At 41.1% G+C, this 24701-nt stretch overlaps 1 protein-coding gene across 5 annotated transcripts in view; it reads left to right on the top strand.

Annotated features, from left to right (window-relative positions):
- TRABD (TraB domain containing) overlaps positions 1-24701 on the top strand; it is a 37290-nt gene that overhangs the window by 2318 nt on the left and 10271 nt on the right. The window contains exons 1-7 of one of the 5 annotated variants that reach the window (XM_074827684.1): positions 6433-6498; positions 9229-9291; positions 11465-11543; positions 14136-14302; positions 17380-17520; positions 22630-22740; positions 24352-24491. In XM_074827684.1, coding sequence (XP_074683785.1) covers positions 9268-9291; positions 11465-11543; positions 14136-14302; positions 17380-17520; positions 22630-22740; positions 24352-24491 — 662 coding nt within the window. In that variant the 5' untranslated portion in view covers positions 6433-6498; positions 9229-9267. Of the gene's footprint in view, positions 1-6432; positions 6499-9228; positions 9292-11462; positions 11544-13173; positions 13998-14135; positions 14303-17379; positions 17521-22629; positions 22741-24351; positions 24492-24701 lie in introns of those variants that run through there. The other 4 variants (XM_074827686.1, XM_074827683.1, XM_074827687.1 and 1 more) reach the window with 4 other exon arrangements.

Here is a 24701-nt window from a genome sequence, read left to right as displayed (position 1 = left end):
TAGGTTTCCAATGTGAGTTGTTTCTGAGGTCAGATCTTCAATTTTTGAAGGTTTTTGTAAATAGCCACTCAAATTTGAGGTGCTATGAACATGTTAGTTAACACTGTGGTTCTGCATGTGAACTTACAAACTCTACAAGTAGGAGTGAATTTTTTTTTACTGCCTGCAAAATGACCCAGGGGCGTATAACTTCAATATTAACAGCAATTTATAGATTTGTGTGAAAACATGTGTGCGCTCTGTGACAAGCTCTCTTCCTTTCCACTCCTAAAAAAAAAAGTTAGAGGGGCTGTTTTCCCTTCCTGCCTCTTTCCTCTCTTCCCCCCCCATTGACATGCCATGCAGTTTGATTGAAATCACTGAGGGAGGCAGGGACTTAGCATGTCCACATACAAGAATTTAAGTGTCCTGATGACCCCACATACCGAGCTGCAGGAGAGGCTACACTGGAGCTCCAAAAGTTCATGTTTTCCAGTGGTTGAGCCCTGCAGGCTGTCTGCAAAATAACCCTGCCTGTATGGACAGTGCAGTGTCACACACGTGTTTTCAGAGGTTTGTGTCTCTGTGCAGGAAGGGTGTGCACGCTTGTGAGAGGGAGCAAGAGCCTGCACCCCAGCTGAACAGCAGCACAAACGCTGATGAAGTTGAAAAAAGGTCTCCAGTGACCTGTGCAGTACATCTGGAGATTCTCATCTTACCTTGGTAGGGCACATATCTCACATGTTGCACAACTGGGAGCCGTCCTGCAGAAAGACAGTGAGACAGCTAGTTACAGGGTAACTGATAAGGCCTGTATGTGAGGAACCAGGATCAGGAATTGCTGTGGGGTTTTCTCATTTCTTTGGAGGGCAGCAGATGGAAATGGAAATAGAGATCATATCTTGAGGGAAGATCTTTTTTTAGCTACTGAGTTTGTCAGGCGCAGGGTGCTTTACGCATTGAATGAGCAGCTGGATGGAGTTGAAAGCAAGACAGCCTTCCTGATTAGTGTGAGTGTGTCTCTAGTGCTGTTATGGTGAGCGCTAAGGTGGGGCTCCAGTGAATTAGATTGCTTTCCTGGGGCTTTGTCTCCCAGGTCTGTCTTGGAACCTGACCCTCTTCAGTCCCCTGCCACAGGAGAGCTGTGTGTCTTTGCTTGTTGCCAGCACGTGGGCCCGTGTCATGTAACAATGTTTTCAGCTTTTGTTATCACCTAATAATTTTGAAAAGGAATGGGTGGGCTTGTTCCCAGCTACTGTTTGGAAGCTAGGATGGAAGGGGCAGGCAGAAGAGCACTGATAAATAATATGTTTGGTAGTTGGGCAAAATTATTTTGTCCTACAAAATCCCTACATCATAAGGTTTGCATTTAAAAGTGTTCGTAAGAAAATGAATGAATGTGTCTGCCAGTACTCTTGAGAGCCAGCTTCTGCATATCTTAGCAGACAGCCATTGACATGTGAAATAAATGTGTATGTGAAGTTTAAGAAGACTTCTGCAACAGTTTTGTGGACCACAGTCAAATATTTTCCAAGCCACTAGTTAGTCTTCCATGGCAGAACTCTTCTACCCATCTCCTTTGCTGGTTGCTTGTAGGTAATGAACAGAGAGTGGAAAACTTGCCTCTTGTAGAACTCCGTAGAACCTATGCATGCAGCAGCTGTGCTCTTTTCGTTTTGCCCTGCTTGGGAGTGTTTTGCAGAGGGTTCCCCAGAATCAGAAGTATCACTTGATGTTCATAGTTTTGAATGTCCTGGAGGGAGGAGTTGTGCTGAGTGGATATGTTACCCCAATCTGCTGATCATAGGAGAGTCTAATAAAATTATTTTGGTTCCAAATCTTCCCTGAATTCACATGACTCATATTGGAATAAAATAGGAAAGTGACTTGGGTAGGTGTGTAGGTTCTAAGACAGTGTGAGTTTCTGAGTGGCTGGCCAGACTTAGACCATGTCGCTTTGGTCTTTCTGTCCAACATTTCTAAATTTAGCAACCTCTTTACAGCCTCCTAATACAGTAAGGGTTTGGCCCGTTGTTTGTTCTCAATTCTGTCTGCACTAATATCCCGATTCACCTCGTACTTACGCATTTTGTCTAGTAGCCCTAGTCAATGTAATAGCAATAATTTCTGAAAACAGAAAACATACATGAGAATGCCTTCTTGTTTTTCACTGATAAACCTGTTTTCAGTGCATCAGTGTCCCAGGCCAGATACTCTCATGTTCCAACACCTCCTTTCAAACAAAATTAGTTTAGTTGTCTGTGACTTTTACCTTTTAGCTTCCAAAGTATGCAAATGGATGTTGACTCCAGTGTGCAGGTACCTGAGTTTAGGCTGCATACAGCAGCACAGTTGCAGGAACATCTCATTGATGCTCAGAGGGTAAAAGTCTGTGTTTTGAAGTTTATGAACTTCTGAGTCATGAGAAACCAGAGCCACAATCTACAACCATCTGTGATCACAGAACCAGTTGCTTAGTTAAGTTTCAAAGGCGTGGGTTGTGTCAAAGAGATACGTGCAGTATGTAGAGTAGTTCACCTTGGTGATGGTTTTGAAATACGTTCCAATTTCTGAATTTGTGGCTGTTGCATTAATTGACAGTCAGGTTTCAGCTGATGCATCCTTCTGAGTATGAGCAGTCTATCAACTGAGAAGAGACACCATTTGGATGTTGATGATAATTTGTAAACATATGTGAGATTTCTGTGCATAAGCATGGTAAAAGCCTCATCAATCTTAAATACTTTTGCTTCCATTGTAGAGGACGGTGCTGAGACATAAGCGGTATCTGTTCATTTGGTTTCGCTACCTCAGTAGGTTAAATGTTAGGTATGGAAGGTACTCTGTTAGGTATTCCAGACAGCAAGTAATGAGTGCAGTGGTTTGTCAGTGGGAGAAAAGTTGTGTCTGTGTCTTCTGAAGTATTGATACGCCTCTTCTGTTTACATGAAATAAGTGGCCCTGTTGAATGGGTGGCAGCATTCAAATAAGATCTGCTTATGCAGAGCATAATATGAATGTGAAGCACATGGGCTGTACCAGCTAAACCGAATACCTGTTGCTAGTGAAACTGCAGGTTTAGAGGATAAAAGGAACACTGCACACTTAGTGCATGTAGATTCAAGTAAATTTTTATTGTTGTGTCTCCTGCTGAGCAGATGGAGGCTGTGTTCTGGCCTGGGATACTGGTGTTAGTGGGCTGGGTCAGGAGGCTGTTCATGATACAGTTGTTGTGTGTACCTGTGGCTTGCATCCAGTGCAGGTCAGTTCTGGCTCAGTTACAGCATGACCTGTGTGAGGTGTGCTATATTCTCACTGGAGAACCCCCACTTTATTGTTTAACAGCTTGCTTTTGAATCAAATTGTCTTTCTCACAGTGACTCTAGAGGAACAAGGATGAGGGGTGTTGGCATGTTACTGTGAGAAAGTGCTATCCCAGGGGGGATGTGGGGGCATGTTCTTTTGAAGGGCCAATGATTAAAAACAGAGGAAAATTCACATTGCAAAATTTAAATGCTTTGAAAGCTCCATCAGCCTTCTCCAAACTACTTGTTTAGATACCAGATGTCAGACTTGTAGATGTATTTAAGTATTCATATGCCTCAGTTCCTTATTTGTAAAACAGGGGAGTATGTATAATCCCATCTCAGAGGCTGCAGGATTAATACATTGAGTACTGAGAGATGTGGATACCTTCTTCAATGCTATTGAATATTATAACTATCTAAACCAGTAATACATACGTTTAGATTACAGGGTGCAGGGGGGGAATCAAACATAAAAATTGCTTACTTTCCATTTCAATAAAAGGTGAAGCAAGTTGTGGTAGTTCTGTGGCTCCTAGTTTCTTACTAGTTATTTTGACGTGCGTGCAGTGCATAGAAAATACAGAACAATTATAAGACTACAGAGAACTTTTTTCCCCTCTTGCAATATCAAGATGTTGAGGAAAGCAAATGCTGCTTCTGAATTTCTGTATAGCTCAGAAGGAAGAAAACATTCAATAAAAATCTTTTTAAAGAGTAGATGACTAGGTGGTTTTATAGGTAGGAGCATGAGAGTTTTTAAAAATCTTTATTTATTCAATTGAATCACTGTCTAAAGGAAGTAAATTTAGACAAGACAGTAAAGGAAGAAGTTCAGCCCTACTGTAGTAGGATACCTTAATGCCCTTACCAGATACCTTACCTGTCCGTACTCTGTGTTGCGCTTGAATTTTCTCACTGAACCACCTCGTTGAAATAAAACAAGGAAGGGCATTGGTTCTTTAACGGTAGCTCTTGTTTTAGTGCCTGTAACTTGCCTTGCTGGAACCCCTGATTTTGAGTGTACCTCTTATCTCCTCAAGGCTGCGAGCTAAGAGAGTTTCAGATGCCTAAATATGCAGCTAGAACCGAAACCCTTTGGTCCGCTAAGGACTACCCAGTATGAAAAATAAGCCAGTGGTTCATGAGCAGACTTCATGCAAAGAGGAAGCTCTACTGAAGCTGTTTTACACTGGGAAAGCTGGAGAACTGATGCGAAATAGCATGACAGGGAGGTCTGTCTTATTCTGCTTTTATCAGACACTATGCAGGATAAGCATTGGTAGAAGATGTTACACTTACCTGCGTTTGCTTTCTGAACTTGTTGTGTTGAGGGGAAGAGAATAATCCCCAAAGTGCAGGGGAAAAATAAAGCCCTTTTTCCACAATGCTGTTGTCAGTGTGAATGGTTGTCCTGCATGTGCTGTCAGGACAAGATGACCTTGAAAGGAAATAGGTGCCTATCAGTAAAATGAGGAATGGCTAAATTTTAGGCTTGCAGTTCATTGTGTGGTCTCAAATTCCTGTTTGGTTGCCTGGATATCTTAAGAGTTGGGAAAAGGACATCATTTGTTCATACATGTATACATAAAGGACAATTTTTAATCGCCCAGTGAATGGCAGGTCCCCTAGGATTAGCAAAGATGAAACAAGCACAAGAATTCCACTTGCTGGGGAGAAAAGGTGATTGAATTGGGGATTGAATCAGGGATTCAGTCATCAAGGAGTCCTTTCAAGAAAATTCCAGAGGTAAACCCCAGTCTTGCTGGATCATAAGGAGCCAGATCAGACTCCTTGTTTCTTCTGGCTCCAGGAATTTTCTTGGTGGCACTCCCAGCAGGCAGAATGAATCCCAGATTAAGACAGTCTCCTGGCAGATAAGTGAACAGAAATACTTTACAATCTCTGATCTTTGAGTGCCTAGAAGCTGCATCTCCCAGTTTGTTTGAAAGAAGTGCACTGTCATATCTGAGATTTTCAGTATGCGATTTATTTCATGAGGGCCTCTTACAGGCCTTTGAAGTAGCTGCAGGAGAAGGATTTGATTGGTTTCACATGTTTGTGCCAAATCCCATGGTGAGTAGAAGAACTTGAGGTTATGAGATCTTGTGGTATATGTATTATGGAACACAATACATAATTGTCTGAACAGCTTCTTTTGCCTGTGGCTTTACAACTTGGGGTTGAATTTCCTTCTGTTACCTGGCAGGTTCTGCCGACCTTCTCTTTTTCACAGGCACATGCACCACCCCCTGTAATCTTCAGTAATCTTTTTTTCCTGGAGGAGCAGTGCTGTGTGTTGCACCTCTGAATGACTGTGAGACTTTTACCTCCCTGCCAAGTTTGTTTAAAATTCACCTATGGGTTAGCAAGCACAGACAAATAAGCTCTGCCTCGTTACCTAGTCTTATTTCTTTAGGAAGTTGAACTTTATTTTAAGAAAAAACAAAAACAAGAAACAAACAAACAAAAAGAAAACAGAAGGTTGAAAAATCAAGCTCTAAGAAATTTGGAAATGCTTGGATTTAAGTTGCCCAGATGTTTGCCAGGATTTGATCTGATTCAGCACCTTTTCTTGCTGTTGGACACGGTGGGAGGAAGTGCATACAGCTTCATATGCTTCAGTTCATTGTCTGTGTGACAGCAAGGTGCATTCAGTCCTCTCTCAGAGGTTTCAGGATTAGTATTTCAAGTATCGTGGGATGTGGATATCTTCTGTGAATACACAGATGTACAGGGATGGTGACTTTTCCATGTGGATGAGCTAGGTCAGCCTGGAGTCCAAGGTATTTGTCTAGTTTCCAGAATATATGTACTTTATCCTATGTTGTTGATGAGGATGGCTAGCCAAGTAGCCAGACTTGTCTGTACTCTGGTGTTGACATGTTTTGTGCCTATTTTCACTCACACTAAGCAAGAAAACAATCAGATTTTCACGGCAGTTGATCAGTTGAGCTTGCTCGTTTTCTGTTGGCAACAAGTTGTAAGAATTTTCTTAAATGTTGAGTGAATAACCTGAATTCCTGGGCGTGTTCTAAGGGAAAAATTTTTTTAAAATCCAGAAACAGGTCTTCTGCATAGAAAATTTCACCTCCGGTGGATCTTGAGCAGATCTAAGCACCTGAGAACAAGATCTCGTTAGAAGAAAGCAATGGCAGAGTTTCCTGTCAGTGTGGCTGCCCAGGCTCTCATCTGACCATTGTGATACTGTGCTGTGAGTTACCTGCAGAGACTGGAACCCTGCTATGGTGGAGTTGGGAACCACATTGAACAACTTTGCTTTCTCCAAAGGTTGTACGGATCGGATAAAAAGCAGTGCTAGCTAGCATGAGTAGTCTTCAGAGATATCTCTCTCTCCCATATCAGACACGTCATTTACCCAGTGGTGAGAACGGGATGAGGTTTTCTAAAATGTCATTTGGTAGGGAAAAAAAAAAATCACTCGGTGCTTCTGTATAGAAGTCTATTCTTTAACTGAAATTTGTAGTTTACTATCTTTTTAAGAGCACTCCAATACATAAGAGACACTTCTTCAAACCCTGGCAGGCCTTCAACCAAGCTTAGAACTTCAGATTGTATTTAGGACCAGCTGATTCACTGGCAGAAAACCACTGTGGCATTTTGCACATAAACCAGTTGAGAACCAAGCCCACAGCTGAGTGTCAGTTATTGGTACACTAACTGATGTTGTGGCTGGGCAAACATTTTCTCAGAGGACAGTGCTGGTTTCAGCATCTCCATTCCATATTGTCCTTTCAGTTTTGTTGCTGCAGTTCTTGCATGTGTATGGTCATCTGAGCTTAAAATGCCTTGGTAAGATGGGGGAAAAAGAGGTTGGTTTTTAGCTTGAATTTGCTCTCCAGTCTGGTTTACTGCATAAACGTACCAGTAGTTAAACTAGTTTAACAGAGGCAGGACAGAATAAAAACAGGCACCTGATTCACTTAAGCCTGCAACACCACCAGGCAACTCTGGCCAGGCAGTCTGGCGTGGGGTGTCAGTGGGCTGGCGTGTCCCTGTTCAGGTTGTAGCTCTTGAGGCAGGGGTTTCCTTCGGATGTGCTTATTTAGAGCAGTCCATACCATGTGTAAATTGTGGAAACACTGAAGCAGAAAAGAGCAGTTCAGCTTCACCTGCTGTTTCAGCTTACTCTGACATCTGAGTTTCCTCTACTTGACTCCTTGGAAAGGGGGAAGGCATGGTCATGGTTTTAAATTTATATTACACATTGTAGCAAAAACAGTAGAGTACTTGGGCAACTGTGCCTGTGCAGGCTTCTCACATGTTTTTGAATAAGTGGTCTGCTGCTGAGCCTCTTCGGACCATTTGCAGTGTGTAGTTTTTGTTTTAACAAGGTATTTGCCTTGCAGCTCGGGAGCTGTGTCTGTAGTTGTTGCCTGCTCAGGGCACAGGGCTGTACTGGGTTTCGTGGAGGTTTTGCTCCAGGGAGCATGCAGAAGCCAGGCTCTTAGCCACTCTGCATTTTTCTTGTCCAGTCTGAAGCTGTGATCTGCAGTTTGCTGGCCGACCACTACCAGTGGGCAATGCAATGGTGTGAATTGCTGAAGTCCTTCTATACACACGTGGAGAGAGGTGTGCCAGCTGTCCGCATTGCACTTGCATGCTTCCTGCTGCCCAGGCGAATGGTCATCTTGTAGAAACGTATTTTAAGCAAAGCTAGAAAGCAAAACAACTTGAGAATAAAGGATGCAGAGCGCTAATCAGACTCAAGGAGACTTGCATTTGGGGAAGAGGGGAGGCTTTTGCCATCACATTCTGTGTGTGCTGAAATATGCTATCATGCAGGCGCCAGCCAGCTTTCCTTCAGCCTCACCTGGGTGTAGGGCAGGAGCTTAACTTGTCCCTCTGCTCCTCAAAGCGGGGCTGCAAACTTGTATGAATAAGTTGGTCAGGACTGCTCTCCAGCCAAATAAAATAAAACACTGTTCATCTGTACTGTGAAACAGGTCAGAGGGAGGTAACCTAAAATGTTGTAGTGAAGAAGCAGCACTGTTCAAGTGCTTCAATTTTAGTGGGATAGCAGTAAGAATAAGCAGAATGAGCACTAGTCACGTGTTCGGTGTCTTGTGCAATTCTCTCAGAGTACCATTAGTCAAATCATAGTACTGTGCCGGCTTCAGGGAGAACTGTTGAACTTAACCAATGTGGATGGAAGAAGGAATCTTAAAACTAAGACATGGAAACCATTCACAGAGGGTTTGAAAACCCAACTTACAGGTTTTTTCACACAGACATGATCTTACTGATGTTCTAACCCTGGCATATAAGAATGTGTGTGCCTCTCTAGTTGAATATTAAGACAATGACTGCTCTCATATTCCTTGTAGCAGTGAATTCCTAGAAATGTAGTTGATTCCTAAGATTTACCTAAGAACTGTCTTGATGTAGTTAGTTTGGGCAAGACAGAACTACTGATCTAGTTGAGCAAGATCTTTGCTATTGCTGAAACCTTTTTGACAGCCTTCCTGTTTCTTCAGTTACTTATGAGTGATCTGGAGGAAAGACATTTTCGCAGAATCTAATACAGTAAAAAAAAAAAAAACACCAAACAATTCTGAGTTCCCGTGAAATCCATCCTTGTTTATCAAGATATTCTTAGTGTTTGTGAGAACACAACTATGCTTTGGACTTAGAGGCAATTTAAGAACCAGATTGAAACAGGCTAGTTTTAACCTACTGATGTGTGTGTTGGGGGGGTGTTGTGGTTTTTTTGTTGTTTGTGGGGGTTTTTTTTAACAGCAGCAGAGTTAAAAAGGTGTCATTTGTGCATCTTCAGTTTGCCACTTTTATTACTTCAACTTTTATTAGAGATTGTAGAGGCACCTCTGCTTCCCCCCAGCCCCCCTGCCCCTGTACGGTTCGTAAATATTCTGGGCTATGCCATTAATTTTTAATGCTCTTCCATTCCTTTTACTTCTTTCAGTTCTTGTGTGGTTGGTGAAAATAAACCTACGCTGCAGGGATGCAAGAGGAGCAACAGCCTGAGGTAGGGCTTGGAGCTGAAGATTTTTTTTTTGTCTTGGTAGAATTGGAGGGAAGGTCAAGAGTCTGAATCTGCCAGGTTCTTCCACTCTTCCTCAGGGAAGGTCTGCAAAGTCAGAGGGTTGAGACTACCAGCGTGAGACCCGTTTTAAAACAGGGAGGTGGGGGCTGAGTGCTATTTTCTGGCCACATTTAGGTTGTTCTTTTCAGGGTCCTTTTCCCTCCAGTTGCAAAAGCTTAAAAAGGGTCTTTTGTGTTAATTTACTTGCAAGTGAGGAATTGCAAAAAATAGCCTAACCTGTGAGCTTAAACCTTTAGGAAGAAAAAAATGTTTTGTGAGTAAATTACACAAATTGATTGTATACAAACAATCTCACTGTACATAGGTTAAGTGCCTTGCCCGATTAAACTGAGGTGCGTTTTTTTCTACCATTTCTGTTCCTTTTCTTCTCCTTTCATATCCATGTATCTCAAAATCTTTCTGGTGTGAAGCTTAGGGAATTTTCTCCTCTTAGGAGATATAAGAATGTTGGTTCCTGTGCCCTGTAAATTAATTTAAAAAAAAAAAAAAAAGAATGACAGACTCTTGATGTGGTGCTCAGTGCTTTTCCCACTGCAATGTTGTAATGTTGTTATGATGACAAAGCCAGCATAAGTGACAGGATTAATTCCATATGTTAGATGGATACATTTTTCCAAAATATTTTTGTGACTAGAGTTACGCATGCAAGCAGTAGAGTTAAGCCATATGTTGTGATCAGAAACTGAGCTGGTGTTAAATTAGATTTGTGAATGTAATTGCAATTTGCGGTGTAATTGCAGTTTGCAGTTGTCAATGAACAGACTTTTGCTTTGTAGGGAAAGGATGATATGTTGCTGTGAATGTTTTAAACTTTGCACTGTAAAGCTGTGGTACTTTTTTGGTCTTACTCCATGAAATGTATGATAAATTTTGCTTTACCTTCAGTGGGGCCAAGGTAAGACACCCAGGATTTATTATCTGAAAATTACTGTTTGGCATAATGGAATGTAAGAAGAAATTAATTACTTTTGTTGAAAGCTCTTAACAATTGGATGTGCTTTGTACAGTCCTGTTTTAAACCTGTTTCAGTACAAAGTAAATAAATCATTTTAACTAAAAAGCTGACATCCATTAGGAGAGCTTGACTGCCTGCTTGCGAGGTACTTGAATGATGATGGATTCACATCCTGTCTCTAACTTTTTGACTTAATGTTTTTCAAGAATTCCAAATTCTACCAATAATCATCCTGATTCAACTTTGAAATTCAATATAGTTGCCTAAAGATAGTTTATAGTTGAGCTTTTCCTGATTCTTAAGTCTCTTTTCTGCACTAACTCGGCCTCTCCGGCTTGGATGACATAGACTGCATGACTGGGATTGTTTGAATTCTATGCACGGGTTTTAAAACTTGCCTGTTAGTTAAAAATAAGAAAGGTTTTGTTAGCCAAAGACCTGTCTCATGTAATTCTAGTGATAATATTTAAAAGCCAGTCTTTGGGAATCTTTTCAGTTACCTTCTGATCCTTTAGAGAACAAAACCATGCAGATGCATCGCATCCTTTTGACTTTTTTTTTCTGATGTATATAAAGTCAACATAAACATAAACTTTATAAGACTGGGTGTGCATGTTGTGTAATTACCTTACACTTATTCCAACAGAATAAAATATTTGAGCAGACTATTCTAAAATGGATGTGTGTATTCCTGTGAGTGCTGATTAACTTTGTCAGACTCCTGACAGACTAATGGTGACTGGTAGTTGAGTCAAATACGCCATCTTATAAATGGCAATGGTATTATAATAATAAGTGCACATTTTAGTTTCCAACACAGAAAATGCTATAGTAATGTTAGAGATAAATTTGGCTTTTTAATTCTAGAGTCAGATGATTTTTTTTTTTTAAAACTCCATGTGAGGTATAAATTTTGCCTTTTAAAATAGGCATGAAATAGTTTTTAATATGTTCTTTCTCATACAGCTAGGAGAAAAACTGTTGTAAAACCACAGACATTTTGAACTGTTGACACTGCTTAAATTATTTACTTGCTTGAATATTGTATGTAGGTTCAAATTGAACAAACTCACAAGGGGAAAGATGTAGTAAAACATTTCATTATAATTCCCAGCCTCCTTTTGAATTTGTTTCATACAGGCTGCTGCAGATCCAATGTCCTCCTCTGATGCACCAGAAGATGGCCCAAAGGAAACGTCAAGTGTATCGCAGAATATCTGTATGTTTCTGGTTTGACTGGGGAGGGTGTATCACGTTGGAAGTATATTAAGCTAAACGTCCATGCCTTTTCCTTACCTAATAAGGATGTGGCTGTTAGCACAAAAGGGAGATGCGAGTGAGGTCATATCTGACTTAATCCGTTCATGATTTGTAGAAAGGCCCAGTTGCATAAACCAAATTTGTAGAGAGCAGTGACATCAATTGTCAGTTTGAAGCTCCCATGCTTTCAAAAGAAAATAAATGGTTTTTGATTTAATAGATATGCTCAGCTATTGTTTTAAGCTCAGTTGTGGCTCTCTAAGCCAGAGATGCATAAGTACATGTTTGCTTCAGTGTTCTGGCATCTAGTGTTATGATGTTGAATCAGTTGTCCCAAGTGGAATACTTTGTCCATGCTAGCATGATAATGTTTTGATATGAAGGCCAAGTGTGCAGGGTGTGGGAATAGAAGTGTTCCAGCCAAAACTGTCTTGTGAAGCCCAGGAAGAGTATCAGTCCCTACCTTTTAGTGGTAAGGATCAGATGATGACAGACATTTCTTTCTCAGGAGGAGAAAAAGGCTTCTTAGGATTTGCTTTGTGTTTATTGATATACTGTTGTGATGCTAATGTATATGATGCTCATTTTGAACAATAGGAACATTCAGATTGTGCTTTCTGGCAAATAATAGGCTCTGAACCACCTTAGGGCAAATTAGCGGGTAACAGCAACATTACTATAATGCTGAAGTTGCTGAATAATCCCTAGGGATCACAGCTTTCAGAAATAACAATCATGGGAGCACACAAAGCCTTGACTAAAGCTATGGGAAAAGCATTCAGGCCTAAAGAAGCAGATTAATTTTTTATGTTGCTTTTTTCTCCAGATACAGAAGTTGGTTTAATAAAAACCATAGGTGCTTCTGAGAATATTTTCCTTGATTATGTCTTTAAATGATAACAACTGGTACTGCACTGTTCTAGCAGTTTTCGTTCACATGAAACATTATTCAGTCCAGTTCTGAATATATGTATGAGATGAAGGCTTGAAAAAAATTAATATAAATTAAATCTTGTGAGGGTTACTGAATATGTAGAAATCACTTTCAACTGGGGGAATCTGAGCTATAGATGGCTTTAGGCTAGGATAGTATTTGGGGAAGGTACCATGCACGCTTCCCCATTTCTTATATTCTTCCTTAGATACCACTTTTGACCATTATGGGAGGCAGGATGTTTGCTTAGGTAGATTTTGGTTGGTCTGCCATGGCTGCTTTTATGACTGTGACTGAGAATGCTACAAATGCAACAGCTCTGCCTCTCCTTCGTTTTACAGCAATGTTTTCCCCACTCCCTCCCTAGCATCACTATCTGTTTTGACAGCAGCATGGTCTTAGATCAGACCATACTGATTGCAACACACCACATTCTTGGGTATTGACTGTAGTAGGCTGCTAAAATGCTAAGGAGGATGTTGGAGGGTGGCTTCTGTTTTGGGTTTTTTGGCATACAATCTTGTGAGATAAGTATTTGTGGGACAGATCTGGGGCCATAGCCACACAGTAAAACCAGATTCATGAAACAAATTAATGTATGGTAGGAGGCTGTAATTTATCTGCATCTTTGACATCCTGCCTACAAACTGTTCACTAACCTTTTTTTTTTCCTGGGATTATGATCCTGTTCCAGGCTTCTGGACCACTTGAGACCTCTGCTAACTTGTGCAGCAGCTTGCCAGAGAAAGAGAGTTGGTTGGAAACAAAACTCTACTTTCCTACTTGATGCTTTTTTTGTTTCCCTAAGATGCATTACAGTTTAAAGATGACTCATTCAAAGTTACTATATTTCCCATTGATGTAAAACTGAAGCTTCTCTATCTCAGTTAATGAGGCTTTCTGGCATTTAACAAGCAACTGTGATGGAACTGATAGATCTTACTATTTTCCGTGTCAAACTTGACATAGATGGGCTAAACTCACATTGTACCATTTTGATCTTAGATAGTTTGTTGTTGAAACTAGGGAAGAATGATGGGTCTCCTGACCTGAATACCTCTTAAGGTTTAATTTTCAAATGTATACTGATCCCTGGTGTGTTAATCTCAGAAAAGGCTAAGATTGGTACTGTAGATATCCTATATGTGCCAGTATGTGCAGGTGACTTTACCAGCGCATCACACCAGCGTACATGTGTTGCTATCATTTATACAGATAAAATCCCAAAAGGGAGCGCTTTTGTTCTAGAATTTTAAAAAATGCTTTTTTTTTTTTTTTTCAATTTAGTGTATACCTTTTCTAAGTATTCTTTGCTTCTCTATCCACCTCACCTGCCACACAGCTTCTCTCTTTCCCTTACTGAACTGCGTGGACAACCTGTCCCAGTGTCCACAGGGTAGGAAACCTGGACTGAGACCCATGCTTGGAGGCATCCTCTCCACTGGTGGCACTCTCAATGATGTAGCCTCAGAATTGAATGTAAGATTACAGTGGTAAATCAATGGCCTTTTAGCTCTGCTCTGCTGTTTAGTGGTGAACATTTTTATTTTCTGTTTTATTTACCTGCACTTTATAGTCACGTGTGCTTTTGTTTTCTGTTTTTATTTACATTTATAGCTGATGCAGATGCATTTAAAATTCTCCTGGAGATGAAGATGAAGAAGAGGCAGAAAAAGCCTACATTACCAAGCACTGTGACTGAACTTGACACCGAGGATGGTTCTAAAGTATATGTGGTTGGAACAGCCCACTTCAGTGACAGCAGCAAAAAGGATGTAGTGAAGGTAAATACGGAGTGGGAGCCCTTCAGCAGCATGTTTATAATGTTGTCAGCTTAGTGTTAGGTACAATGAAGTCCAGCTCTCTTGCTTGATTCTGTGCTGTAATCTTCAGACACTTGTTTTTTCTTGTTAGCTGTTGGAGGGCTAAGAGTGCTGTGGGGTGAACTAAGAGGCACACATATTATCTTAATAGTTTTTTGATGCAATACATTGCTGTCCCATCTCAAATATTTTTACTTGTCCCTAAACAACAAATGTAGATACAGTGGTGCCAGCGTTAAAAGTAGAAGTCTCACTAGTGAAGCTTATGTTGCCTGTCATGATACAGCATCACATCAACAGTGCATACTGTGGTTGCATACTCACTGTGATGTATGATGCTGAGAAGATGCAAAGCCTAGAACAGAAACTGCAGTTTACAGCTTCAGTGTGCCTGGGATGTATAATACTAAGCTGTAAAACCATGCCAGCCCAAACTTGGATTCCATTCTCAAGATGCAAATAGGTCCGAAGCTCTAGTGAAAGTAAGAACTATTTCATACTGTACCTCATAAAAAGTCTGCAGTTCTGAGTGGCTTTATTTTCCAGGACCTAGCAGGTGGAAATCTTGTGCCAGAATCATCAACCCTAATTCTTACAAAGCTTATTCTAACTAAGATTGCAAATGATTGCAGAGCGTGGTCAAAGGAACTTTGTGAATGTGGAAAGTTTAACATTAAGTTTTTTCTTCTCCCCCTCCCCAGCACAACGTGTTCTCCATCTTCCTGTCCCAAAACATCCCATAACTAAAGCATTTTGCCGTCATCTTCCTTAATGTTTTTCTCGATACATAGGAAGGCTGGACATACTTCAAGAGCAAAGTCTTAAAGGCACAGGAGCAGGCTGTTCCCATGTGCCGAAAAACAAGCAGGTGGGGAAGGAGACCGGCCTGGCTAAACAGGGACCTTTGGCTGGATCTCAAGAACAAAAGGAGAATCTATTGTCTTTGGAAGAGGGGCCAGGTCTCTCATGAAGACTATAAAGATGTAGTGAAGTTATGCAGGGAGAGCATCAGGAGAGCCAAAGGACAGCTAGAGCTCAACTTGGCTACAGCTGTTAAGGATAATAAAAAATGTTTCTATAAATTCGTTAACAGCAAAAGGAGTATTAGGGAAAATCTCCCTCCTTTACTGGATGCAGAGGGAAACATGGTAACTAAGGATGAGGAAAAGGCTGAGGTGCTCAACGCCTACTTTACCTCAGTCTTTAGCAGTGGAACTGGCTGCTCCCTGGACACCCAGCCTCATGAGCTGGGAGATGGGGAGGGGAAGCAGATTGAGGTCAGCACAGTTGAAGAGGAGGTGGTCAGAGACCTGCTACACCACTTGGATGCACACAAGTCTGTGGGACCGGATGGGTTACACCCAAGGGTGCTGAAAGAGTTGGCAGATGTGCTCGCCAAGCTGCTTTCCATGATTTACCTGAAATCATGGCTAACTGGGGAGGTCCCATTGGACTGGAGGGTGGCAAATGTGACACCCATCTACAAGAAAGACAGAAAGAAGGAGCCAGGAAACTATAGACCTGTCAGTCTGACCTCAGTGCCAGGGAAGGTCATGGAGCAGGTCATCTCGGGTGCCATTAAAAGTCATATAATGGACAACCAGGGGATCAGACCTAGTCAGCATGGGTTTATGAAGGGCAGGTCCTGCCTGACAAACCTGATCTCCTTCTATGACAAGCTGACCTGACTATTGGACGAGGGAAAAACGGTGGATATTATCTACTTGGATTTTCGAAAAGCATTTGACACAGTTCCCCATAGGATTCTCATAGAAAAACTGGCTGCCCATGGCCTGGATGAGCGAACGGTCTGCTGGGTCAAGCACTGGCTGGCTGGATGGTCCCAGAGAGTGGTGGTCAATGGAGCTAAATCCAGCTGGAGGCCAGTCACAAGTGGTGTTCCTCAGGGCTCGGTGTTGGGACCATTTCTGTTCAACATCTTTATTGATGATCTTGATAAGGACATAGAGTGCATTATCAGTAAATTCACAGCTGACACCAAGTTAAGCGGGAGTGTTGATCTGCATGAAGATAGGGAGGCACTGCAGAGAGACTTGGATAGGTTGGATCGGTGGGCCAATGTTAACAGGATGAGCTTCAACAAGGCCAAGTGCCAGGTCCTGCACTTGGGCCACAACAACCCCATGCATCGCTACAGGCTTGGGGAGGTGTGGCTGGAGAGCTGTCTGGAAGAGAAGGATCTGGGGGTTCTAATTGACAAGCAGATTAACATGAGCCAGCAGTGTGCCCAGGTGGCCAAGAGAGACAATGGCATCCTGACTTGTATTAGAACTAGTGTGACCAGCAGAAGTAGGGAGGTGATAGTCCCCCTGTACTCTGCACTGGTGAGGCCACAGATTGAGTATTGTGTCCAGTTTTGGGCACCTCAACACAAAAGGGATATCGAGGTGCTGGAGCGAGTGCAGAGGAGGGCAACGAAGCTGGTGAAGGGCCTGGAGAACAAATCCTATGAGGAGCGATTGAAGGAGCTGGGACTGTTAAGTTTGAGGAAGAAAAGGCTGAGGGGAGACCTCATCACTCTCTACAACTGCCTGAAAGGACATTGTAGAGAGGTTGGTGCTGGTCTCTTCTCACAGGTGATTAGTGACAGAACAAGGGGGAATGGCTTTAAACTGCAACAGGGGAGGTTCAGACTGGACATTAGGAAAACATTTTTCACAGAAAGAGTGGTCAGACAGTGGAATAGGCTGCCCAGGGAGGTGGTGGCGTCACCATCCCTGGATGTGTTTAAGGGTCGTTTAGATGAGATGCTGGGGGATATGGTGTAGGGGAGAACTTTGTAGAGTAGGGCTGATGGTTAGACTTGATGATCCCAAGGGTCTCTTCCAACGTGAATGATTCTGTGATTCTATGATTCTATTTGGAGAAGTCTTATTTACCCTTTCACTGTTCTTTTAATTGAAAATGATTGCTGGAATGTGCTTTTATTAAGTCCCTTTTCTCATGAAAGTATTGGTATTGGCTGCATTTCTGTTTAATCCTTCCTAAACTGCTGTAAATAACTTCATCTTTTTCAGACAATACAAGAAGTGCAGCCTGATGTAGTTGTGGTGGAACTATGTCAGTACAGAGTTTCTATGTTAAAGATGGATGAAAAGACATTACTTAAAGAAGCCAAAGAAATAAATCTGGAAAAACTTCAACAAGCTATAAAGCAGGTATGATTCCCACAGTGAGAATGGAAGGTTTGTGTTAAGAACAATTTGTCAAGTTGCAACCAAAACCAGTGTTCCCACCAGCTGGAAACCTAATACTGTTCACCTAGGTGAGAGTACCATTACAGTGGCAAAGTTAGGTTTGGTTTTACTTTGTTCAGCTGGAGTATTGAGGGCTTCTGTTCCACAGCAGAATTGTTTGGGCAGTTGTTGACCTCAGCAGAAATCCTCCTGGGTTTAACAGTTTCCCCATTTGCAGGACAGAAGTCTAACTTTGTAATTGTATATTTAAAAAATATTTTTATTCCTGCAGTCTGCATCTCTATCACAGTTATTTAGGGAACACTTAATTTTGGTATTGTCTGTCTGTTTAGTTGCATTCCTTCTTCATACTAGTGTGTTGCTCTTTCTTTTTAATTCTCATCCACTTGTCTTTTGAGTAGTTGCTAATTGACAGTAGTCCTTGAGGGAGGTTTTTGAAAAATTTGGGCTGAAAAGTGTAGGATTTGTTCAAATTATAACTACTCCAGCAATTTGACACTGTCTGGGATGTGTGCACAAAACAAGTGTTGTCCTGTATTTTTTAAGTTTCACTCAGTTAGCCTGTATTTAAGTAAGTTTATCTAGGCACAGTGAAACAGCACAAAGCTGACTTAAAAATGATAGGTCATTTGATGAGAATGGCAGTATGAGGTCAACAGAAAAAGTTTCCAGTGTCCAGTTGAATGAACAAATTCACAGATTGTTATTTTAGTTGTGTAGTAATTATATATTGGAAACGTTTTATTGATGTAATTGGGGAATTTCAAGGATTGCACCCCTCGTAAGAATATAATCAGCATTCATGCAGAAGCGTTTGCAGTGGCTAGGGGCTCGTCTACTTGTGTGTGTATGTGCATGCACATAGTGTCTTACCGCCCACTTTCTGACTCAAGAGTTAGGCAATAATGTGTCTTTCCTGTTTTCTTTATTTATGTCCTATCAAAGGAAGCAACGTTGCAAAACACTTGCATATTGCATGAATTACTATATCCATCTGTTTATTTTAGGTAAGGTGGATTGTTCTGATGCATGTAGTCAGAAGAATGCATGTTCACAACAACCAGAGCAGCATAGCTGGGGGACTTTTGACCTCATAAACAGGCACAGACACCTTTTTTTTTTTTAATATCAAACCTAAACGCAACAGGTTTTGCTGTCCTTCTCTGTTAAGAGGAAAAGGACAATGAAAAGGACTTCTTTTCTCTGTGATGTAAATTCGTGTTGGCAGCCTTGTAATTAGCACTTCCTACCAGGGCTTGAAGTGATCTTGTGTGCAGACAGTAGGAAACACAGACTGTTGGCTCCAAAGCCAGAGAATAATACAAAGATCCTTCCTATTTTTACAGCTCAGTCTTAGTCTCTTTTGTCACCAGGGATAATGCAAATAATAAAATTTGGACATTGTGCCTTTTAAATAATATATTTGTCTATAGTCTCAATGAAAAAAAACCCCAACCCAACCTTTCCTCTTTGATTCAGTAGCAGCATGGGTTATATAGGGAAAATCAGGAAAAACAGTCCAACTGTCTCATACTAAATTATAGTGTCTTTGTTTTTTTTCTCTCATAAAAATCAAACCAGATGGTAAGTTGCTCTGTCATACTTCAGTTGTCCTATCACATTGAAATGTGCATTCAGACCCTTACACCAAAAGTCAAAACTGCTTGTAGCTTTCATCCTTGAGTATCAAATTAGAAAATGAAAACTTGTCTTTTTATAATCACCTGTATAAATATTAAGCAGTAAAAAATTGCATTTCATTGCTTGTAATTGAAGTTGGAAACTGGGCAGTGCTAATATGAAACTTACACACTTGCAGTGGGTCACCGGTATGCACAGCTTATCAAGCAACTGTTGCAGGTTATAAACAGGCTTTCTCCTTGAATTTTGAAACTCTTACAATTGTTTGCAGAGAACTACCTGTTTGGTTTCCATTAAGCAAAGCAACACAGTGCAGACTGGTATGTGGCCCTAATGCAGATTACCTGAAGATGTACAGTAATAGTTGGCTTAAACCAAACTGGTAAGACAGGTTTTGTCTTACCTTTTCCCTTGGCCTCCTGTTTCCATTGTCCCTTCTGTGTCCATACTATGGCCCCATGTTAGTTTGAACAGGCCTTGCTTTTTAGCTGTGTCATGTCCCTATGTGACTGTATGATTGCTGATCCTGACACAGAGGAGGAGCTGAGAAAACCTTGTTCTGGGGCAGAAGAGAAAGTGGGCCGGTGGCAGAAAAATCTTAGCTCAACCTCACTTTTTTTAATCTACTCCTTTAGGCTGAAGTTACCTGTGCAGGAATATTGTAATGCTGGGGTTTTTTTAACGTTTCTGGCCAGTGAAAAAGCTCTGGTTTTGCACTATGTAATACAGCCCTCCATGTTTAGGTAACCTACAGAAATGTGCTGTTAAATAAAATGGATATAATGCAAATTGGTAGGTGATAGGCACATCCACATGGACAGGAGCAGGCTACTGTCACTTGCTGCCTTCACTTGTGCTTTAAAGTCTAACCTCAGTGTGCTTGCAGCATAGCACCACAGCCAGGTGGCAAGACTGTGTTTGCACAGGGCTGCATCCATGGGAATTAGGGTTTTTAAAAGAAATCCAGAGAACTGAAATACAAACACTTTGTTTCTGCCTGCAGTCCTGCTAGTTAGTGCTGGATCTGTGACTCGTTACACAGTCAAAGAGTAGCCTCAAGGCCCCTTCCTTAGGCTACGTTCCCATATGTAGTATAAGCGGTTTTGTGCTGAGTCTAGTGGAAGATCTATCTGCTTTGGAAGCCCTCTGGCAGCTACCAATAACAGATGCCTGGGGAAAGGCATTAGAACCTGCAGCCTGGGTATTCCTCTCTCTTCCTGTCCTTTTCACTGTCTCCATGCTAGTCATGGTGTCTGATAGAGTTTATTTTCCTCAGTCATCCTCTCCCAAGCCTCATGAGTATTTAATGTGTTTAATCTCTTCTCATATGTTTGGTATTTCTTTGCACATTTTTCTAGTTCAAGTATCTTGTTTTAAAGACAGGAGTCTGCTAAAGATTATACAGCAGTGCATTGATGTTTCTGTTTTCTTCCTTTCCTGGTAATCCCTCTTACTCTTCTTGCTTTCTGACTGCTATTGAACATTGGGCTGATAAAATTGGTATTTTGCTTTCTCTCTCCTGTGTGTTAATAGCTCTGCATCCCTCTGCCTGTGCAGTTAAGTTTCTACTTGTGCATTGCTTTGTGTTCATGGCTGTTGCATCTAACCAGTGAAATTATTGCCAGCCACTCAGGATTTAATGTTCTTTTGTGGTCAGCTTTCCTTTATCTGACATTGAATTATCTGGTATTGATAATAACCTCTTTTACTGTTTTGCTCCCATCATTCTTCCTACATTTTGCTCTTTATCCCCTAACAGTATCTGGCTGGACAGTTGTTGCTGGTTGCTGCTACATATGGCTGCTTGTCACCTTTTATCTCCTTGATGCTGAGTAAATATGGCAGGCACTGAGTTTCATGCAGGTTAAGAGCACAGATGACTCTGCACACTTCAAAGATGCATTCCTCTGTTAGCCAGCAGAATGAATCTTTCTGTCATAGTGTAAAAATGCAACTTCAATCCTGAAGGGAGATCAGCCAGCAAATAACCTCAGGCTGCATTATCCTAGTTTTCTTTATTTGTGGGCATGTTTTCTGAACTTCTGGAAACCCTTGTCCCCCAGGCTTTTGAACTAGATCTCAAGGATGCTGAAAACCCTTTTTCTCACTGCTCTTTCTTCCTTCTCTCTCACCAGGAGACCAGCACCCTGTCTTTCTGCCATGCTTGCTAGTTTGTACCATGATACAGATAATCAATTGGCTTTGAAAAGAGCCCCTTTCTTTTGCCAGTTCTGGTCCTCCGTGACTTAACTGCAGAAACTGCCTACAGCCTTTGGAGAGGTCACACGAGCATCAGATCTGGCACAGGGTGGGTCATTTCAGTATGGCCCTGGGAGCAAGGAATGGAGACCAGGACCTTCCTCTGGTAACTTCAAGCAGTTATATTAAAAGCTATCCCATGTAACCGTATCTTCAGTTGTGTGAAGCTGGTGATGTAGCAGGAAATTAGCCTTTGGCGAGGGAAGGGGGAATATCCCTTTTAGTAGCGTTATGGAGTGATGCCAAATTGGAGGAGATGCATAACAAAGGTACAGGTTACAGGTGGGGACAGGTAGAGTCTCAGTTGTGAAAATAACTGGTTGAGGATGGCCAGACCTGGACAGAAGGAACAGCTCTGGATGGATTTTTTTGAGATGTTTTTTTCATTCCTTTTTTTCTAAAAGGATAGGGAAGGGAAGTTTTGTCTAAGTGTAGATGGGAGAATTTTTTTTCTTTTTAAAAAGAAGAGTCTTGATTTTAGGTGTCTGTTCAAAAAGTACTAGCAAGGAGAGGCCTTCAGTTTGCTTGTGGGAGTGAGTCATACTCAGGACTGTGAGGTCTTTTCTAAGGTCTTATGTGCTGAAGTCATGCACAGCAATTTCTTGCACAACACTAGATTCTGTGTTTCTGCATCTGTTAACCTAACCAGTCCCCAGCCTAGTGTTTCCCAGGATTGTGTAAGTGTTTGATTAGCCCACTAGCTATTTCCCTTTCAGTATCTCCATAATTGGTGTTCACTGCACATTCAATAGAATTTGCTCTTGTGGTCCCTTTTTTTTGTAACCAAATAGATTAAGAAAAATGCACAGTATGAGCTGTTTTACCAATCAGTTATTCAGACACTTTCTTCAAGCAGATGGAGTAAACACAGACTGAAGTAAGTCTGGCTGCCCTCCTTTCTTTTCTTAACTCTGTCATACATTTTTGTTGAAAGGGAAAAAGCTTTGGCTGCACACTGAAGTGAAAAGCTACTTCACAACTTGTAAACTGAAATAAAAGAGCTGTATTGATCAGTGAATTGGCTCCAAAAGGTAGCTTCAGTGCTATTTCTTCACTAAGATAATGAATGTGTTTTGTTTTTTTTTTTCATGTCAGAACAGTGTATTCTTCTGAGAAATCCACACAGCTTGTTGATTTTCTTTTTTAATGTTTTTCTCCCTCTTCTGCCAGAATGGAGTCATGTCTGGATTGATGCAAATGCTGCTTCTGAAGGTTTCTGCTCACATCACAGAACAGCTGGGAATGGCCCCAGGAGGAGAATTCAGGGAGGCTTTCAAAGAGGTGCGAACTTGAAATGGTTTTTCTGAGGTCAAATTACTAGCCTTTTGCTCCCAGAGTCAAACTAAATAAAACCATTTGTTAGGGACTAGAAAAGAGCACTCTCGCCATACTTGTGCTGAAGCGTATGAAGTAGTAAGAATCATCTTCAGCTTCAAAGTGTACTCAAAAGTACAGAGGTTTGTGGCCCTAAGTGTCACTAAAGCAACTCCAAAAAGGCTTCAGATGGTAAGGGTTTTTCCTGATGATATTTCTGATGGAATCTGTTTTCACTTTGTTAATAATTTATTTATTTTGTTTTTGTTCAATAATTATTTTTGAATTCTGAATATGGATCCTGGTCCCACTGTTGGCAGTGTCAGGGTTTCAGGCTGTGAAAACCAACTCTAAAGCATTAATGAGATCTAACACATTCATCTAGAAGAGCCTTTGGGGAAGTGAAATATCTGACTGGTCTGTTAGTCCTGTCTGGTCTTTTAACATTCCCTTTTGTACTACTACCAGCTGTGATACTGGGAAGAAATAGTAACTGGACTTCTACTGTGTATCACAGCCACTCTTTTTTTGTCTGGGAATACTGAGACACTACTTTCACTGTAGGTGAAATGTTGAAAATAGCATGAAATGACATGCTATTTTCATATAAATTAGGTACAGTAAGGAAATCTGAGCTAACATAGCTGTTAAAGAATCTGGAATAATTTGGTGTTTTTATCCTTAATAAAAAGAAGACTGTTTCAAGGCTTATTTTCCTGAGCATTCTGGACCAGAGTGAAACTTTTTAAGGTTTCACATTCGAACTGGGAAAGAAAAAATATATTAGCTCTGTCCTGTTCTAAACATGTTATGCATAGGAAAATTTTCTAGAAATTCTGTACTGTGCTAAAATCTGTCAGTCTAAGCTGCAGCAAAGTCTTACCTCACATTGTTGTATGGTATCTGGCATCAGTTCATAGAATAGAATCATAGAATGGTTTGGGTTGGAAGGGACCTTAATGATCTTCTAGTTCCAACCCCCCTGCCATGGGCAGGGACACCTTCCACTAGATCAGGTTGCTCAAAGCCCCATCCAGCCTGGCCTTGAACGCTTCCAGGAGGGGGCAACCACAACTTGTCACCACGCTCACAGTAAGGAATTTCTTCCTAATACCTAATCTAAATCTACCCTCTTTCAGTTCTTGTTTCATAAGATGCTTCTTGAATATACTTTACCATGATGAACCGTGACAAAGGTTACTGATCCTGACAAATCCTAGGTAAAATGACAACAGTTGCTTCACCTTAGACTTTATTCAGACCCAGATAGATACTGAGTCCCATCTGTTCACCTTTAGTCATAAGTAGGAGCTCTCTGCTTAGGTAAAAGTGACCTAAAGAGAGTGGCAATACATGTTTTTACTGTAATACCTGCTGCATCTTGTAGTTGATGTTTTCCTTTAAGAAGTAGTATTTTTTAAATTATTTACTGCAAAGCCAGAATATTTTTGGATGTTGAAGTACACTACTTGCTCTTTTTTAAGATACCTTATATAACACAATAAGATGTTCGCTTAATAAAGATGTACTGTGCTGCAGTATACAATGCTGACTAGTCATTTGTATCTTCTCTTTCAGGCCAGTAAAGTACCTTTCTGTAAATTCCATCTTGGAGACCGACCCATCCCTGTTACATTTAAGAGAGCAATTGCTGCACTTTCTTTCTGGCAAAAAGTCAAGCTTGCCTGGGGCCTTTGCTTCTTATCTGACCCAATCAGGTATGAATAAGCATCTCATATGTCTGTCAGGTGATTTGTTCAGTTCTTCAGGTTGACTTTAGTACGAGCTGGAAGTCCTCATACCCAGCCTGATGCACTGAAACTTGAAGTTAGTGAGAAGAATAAGTATACAAACTACCCTGCAATAATCTGTATTTTTGAAAAGAAAGCTGGCTTTCAGATCATGTTTCAGCTCTTTCTTTGTCTTTT

The sequence above is a fragment of the Strix aluco genome, chromosome 5 (assembly GCF_031877795.1).
Source record: "Strix aluco isolate bStrAlu1 chromosome 5, bStrAlu1.hap1, whole genome shotgun sequence".
Classification (NCBI taxonomy): Eukaryota; Metazoa; Chordata; class Aves; order Strigiformes; family Strigidae; genus Strix; species Strix aluco.
Note: the sequence above shows the minus strand (reverse complement) of the source record. Positions and strands in the feature narration are given on the sequence as shown.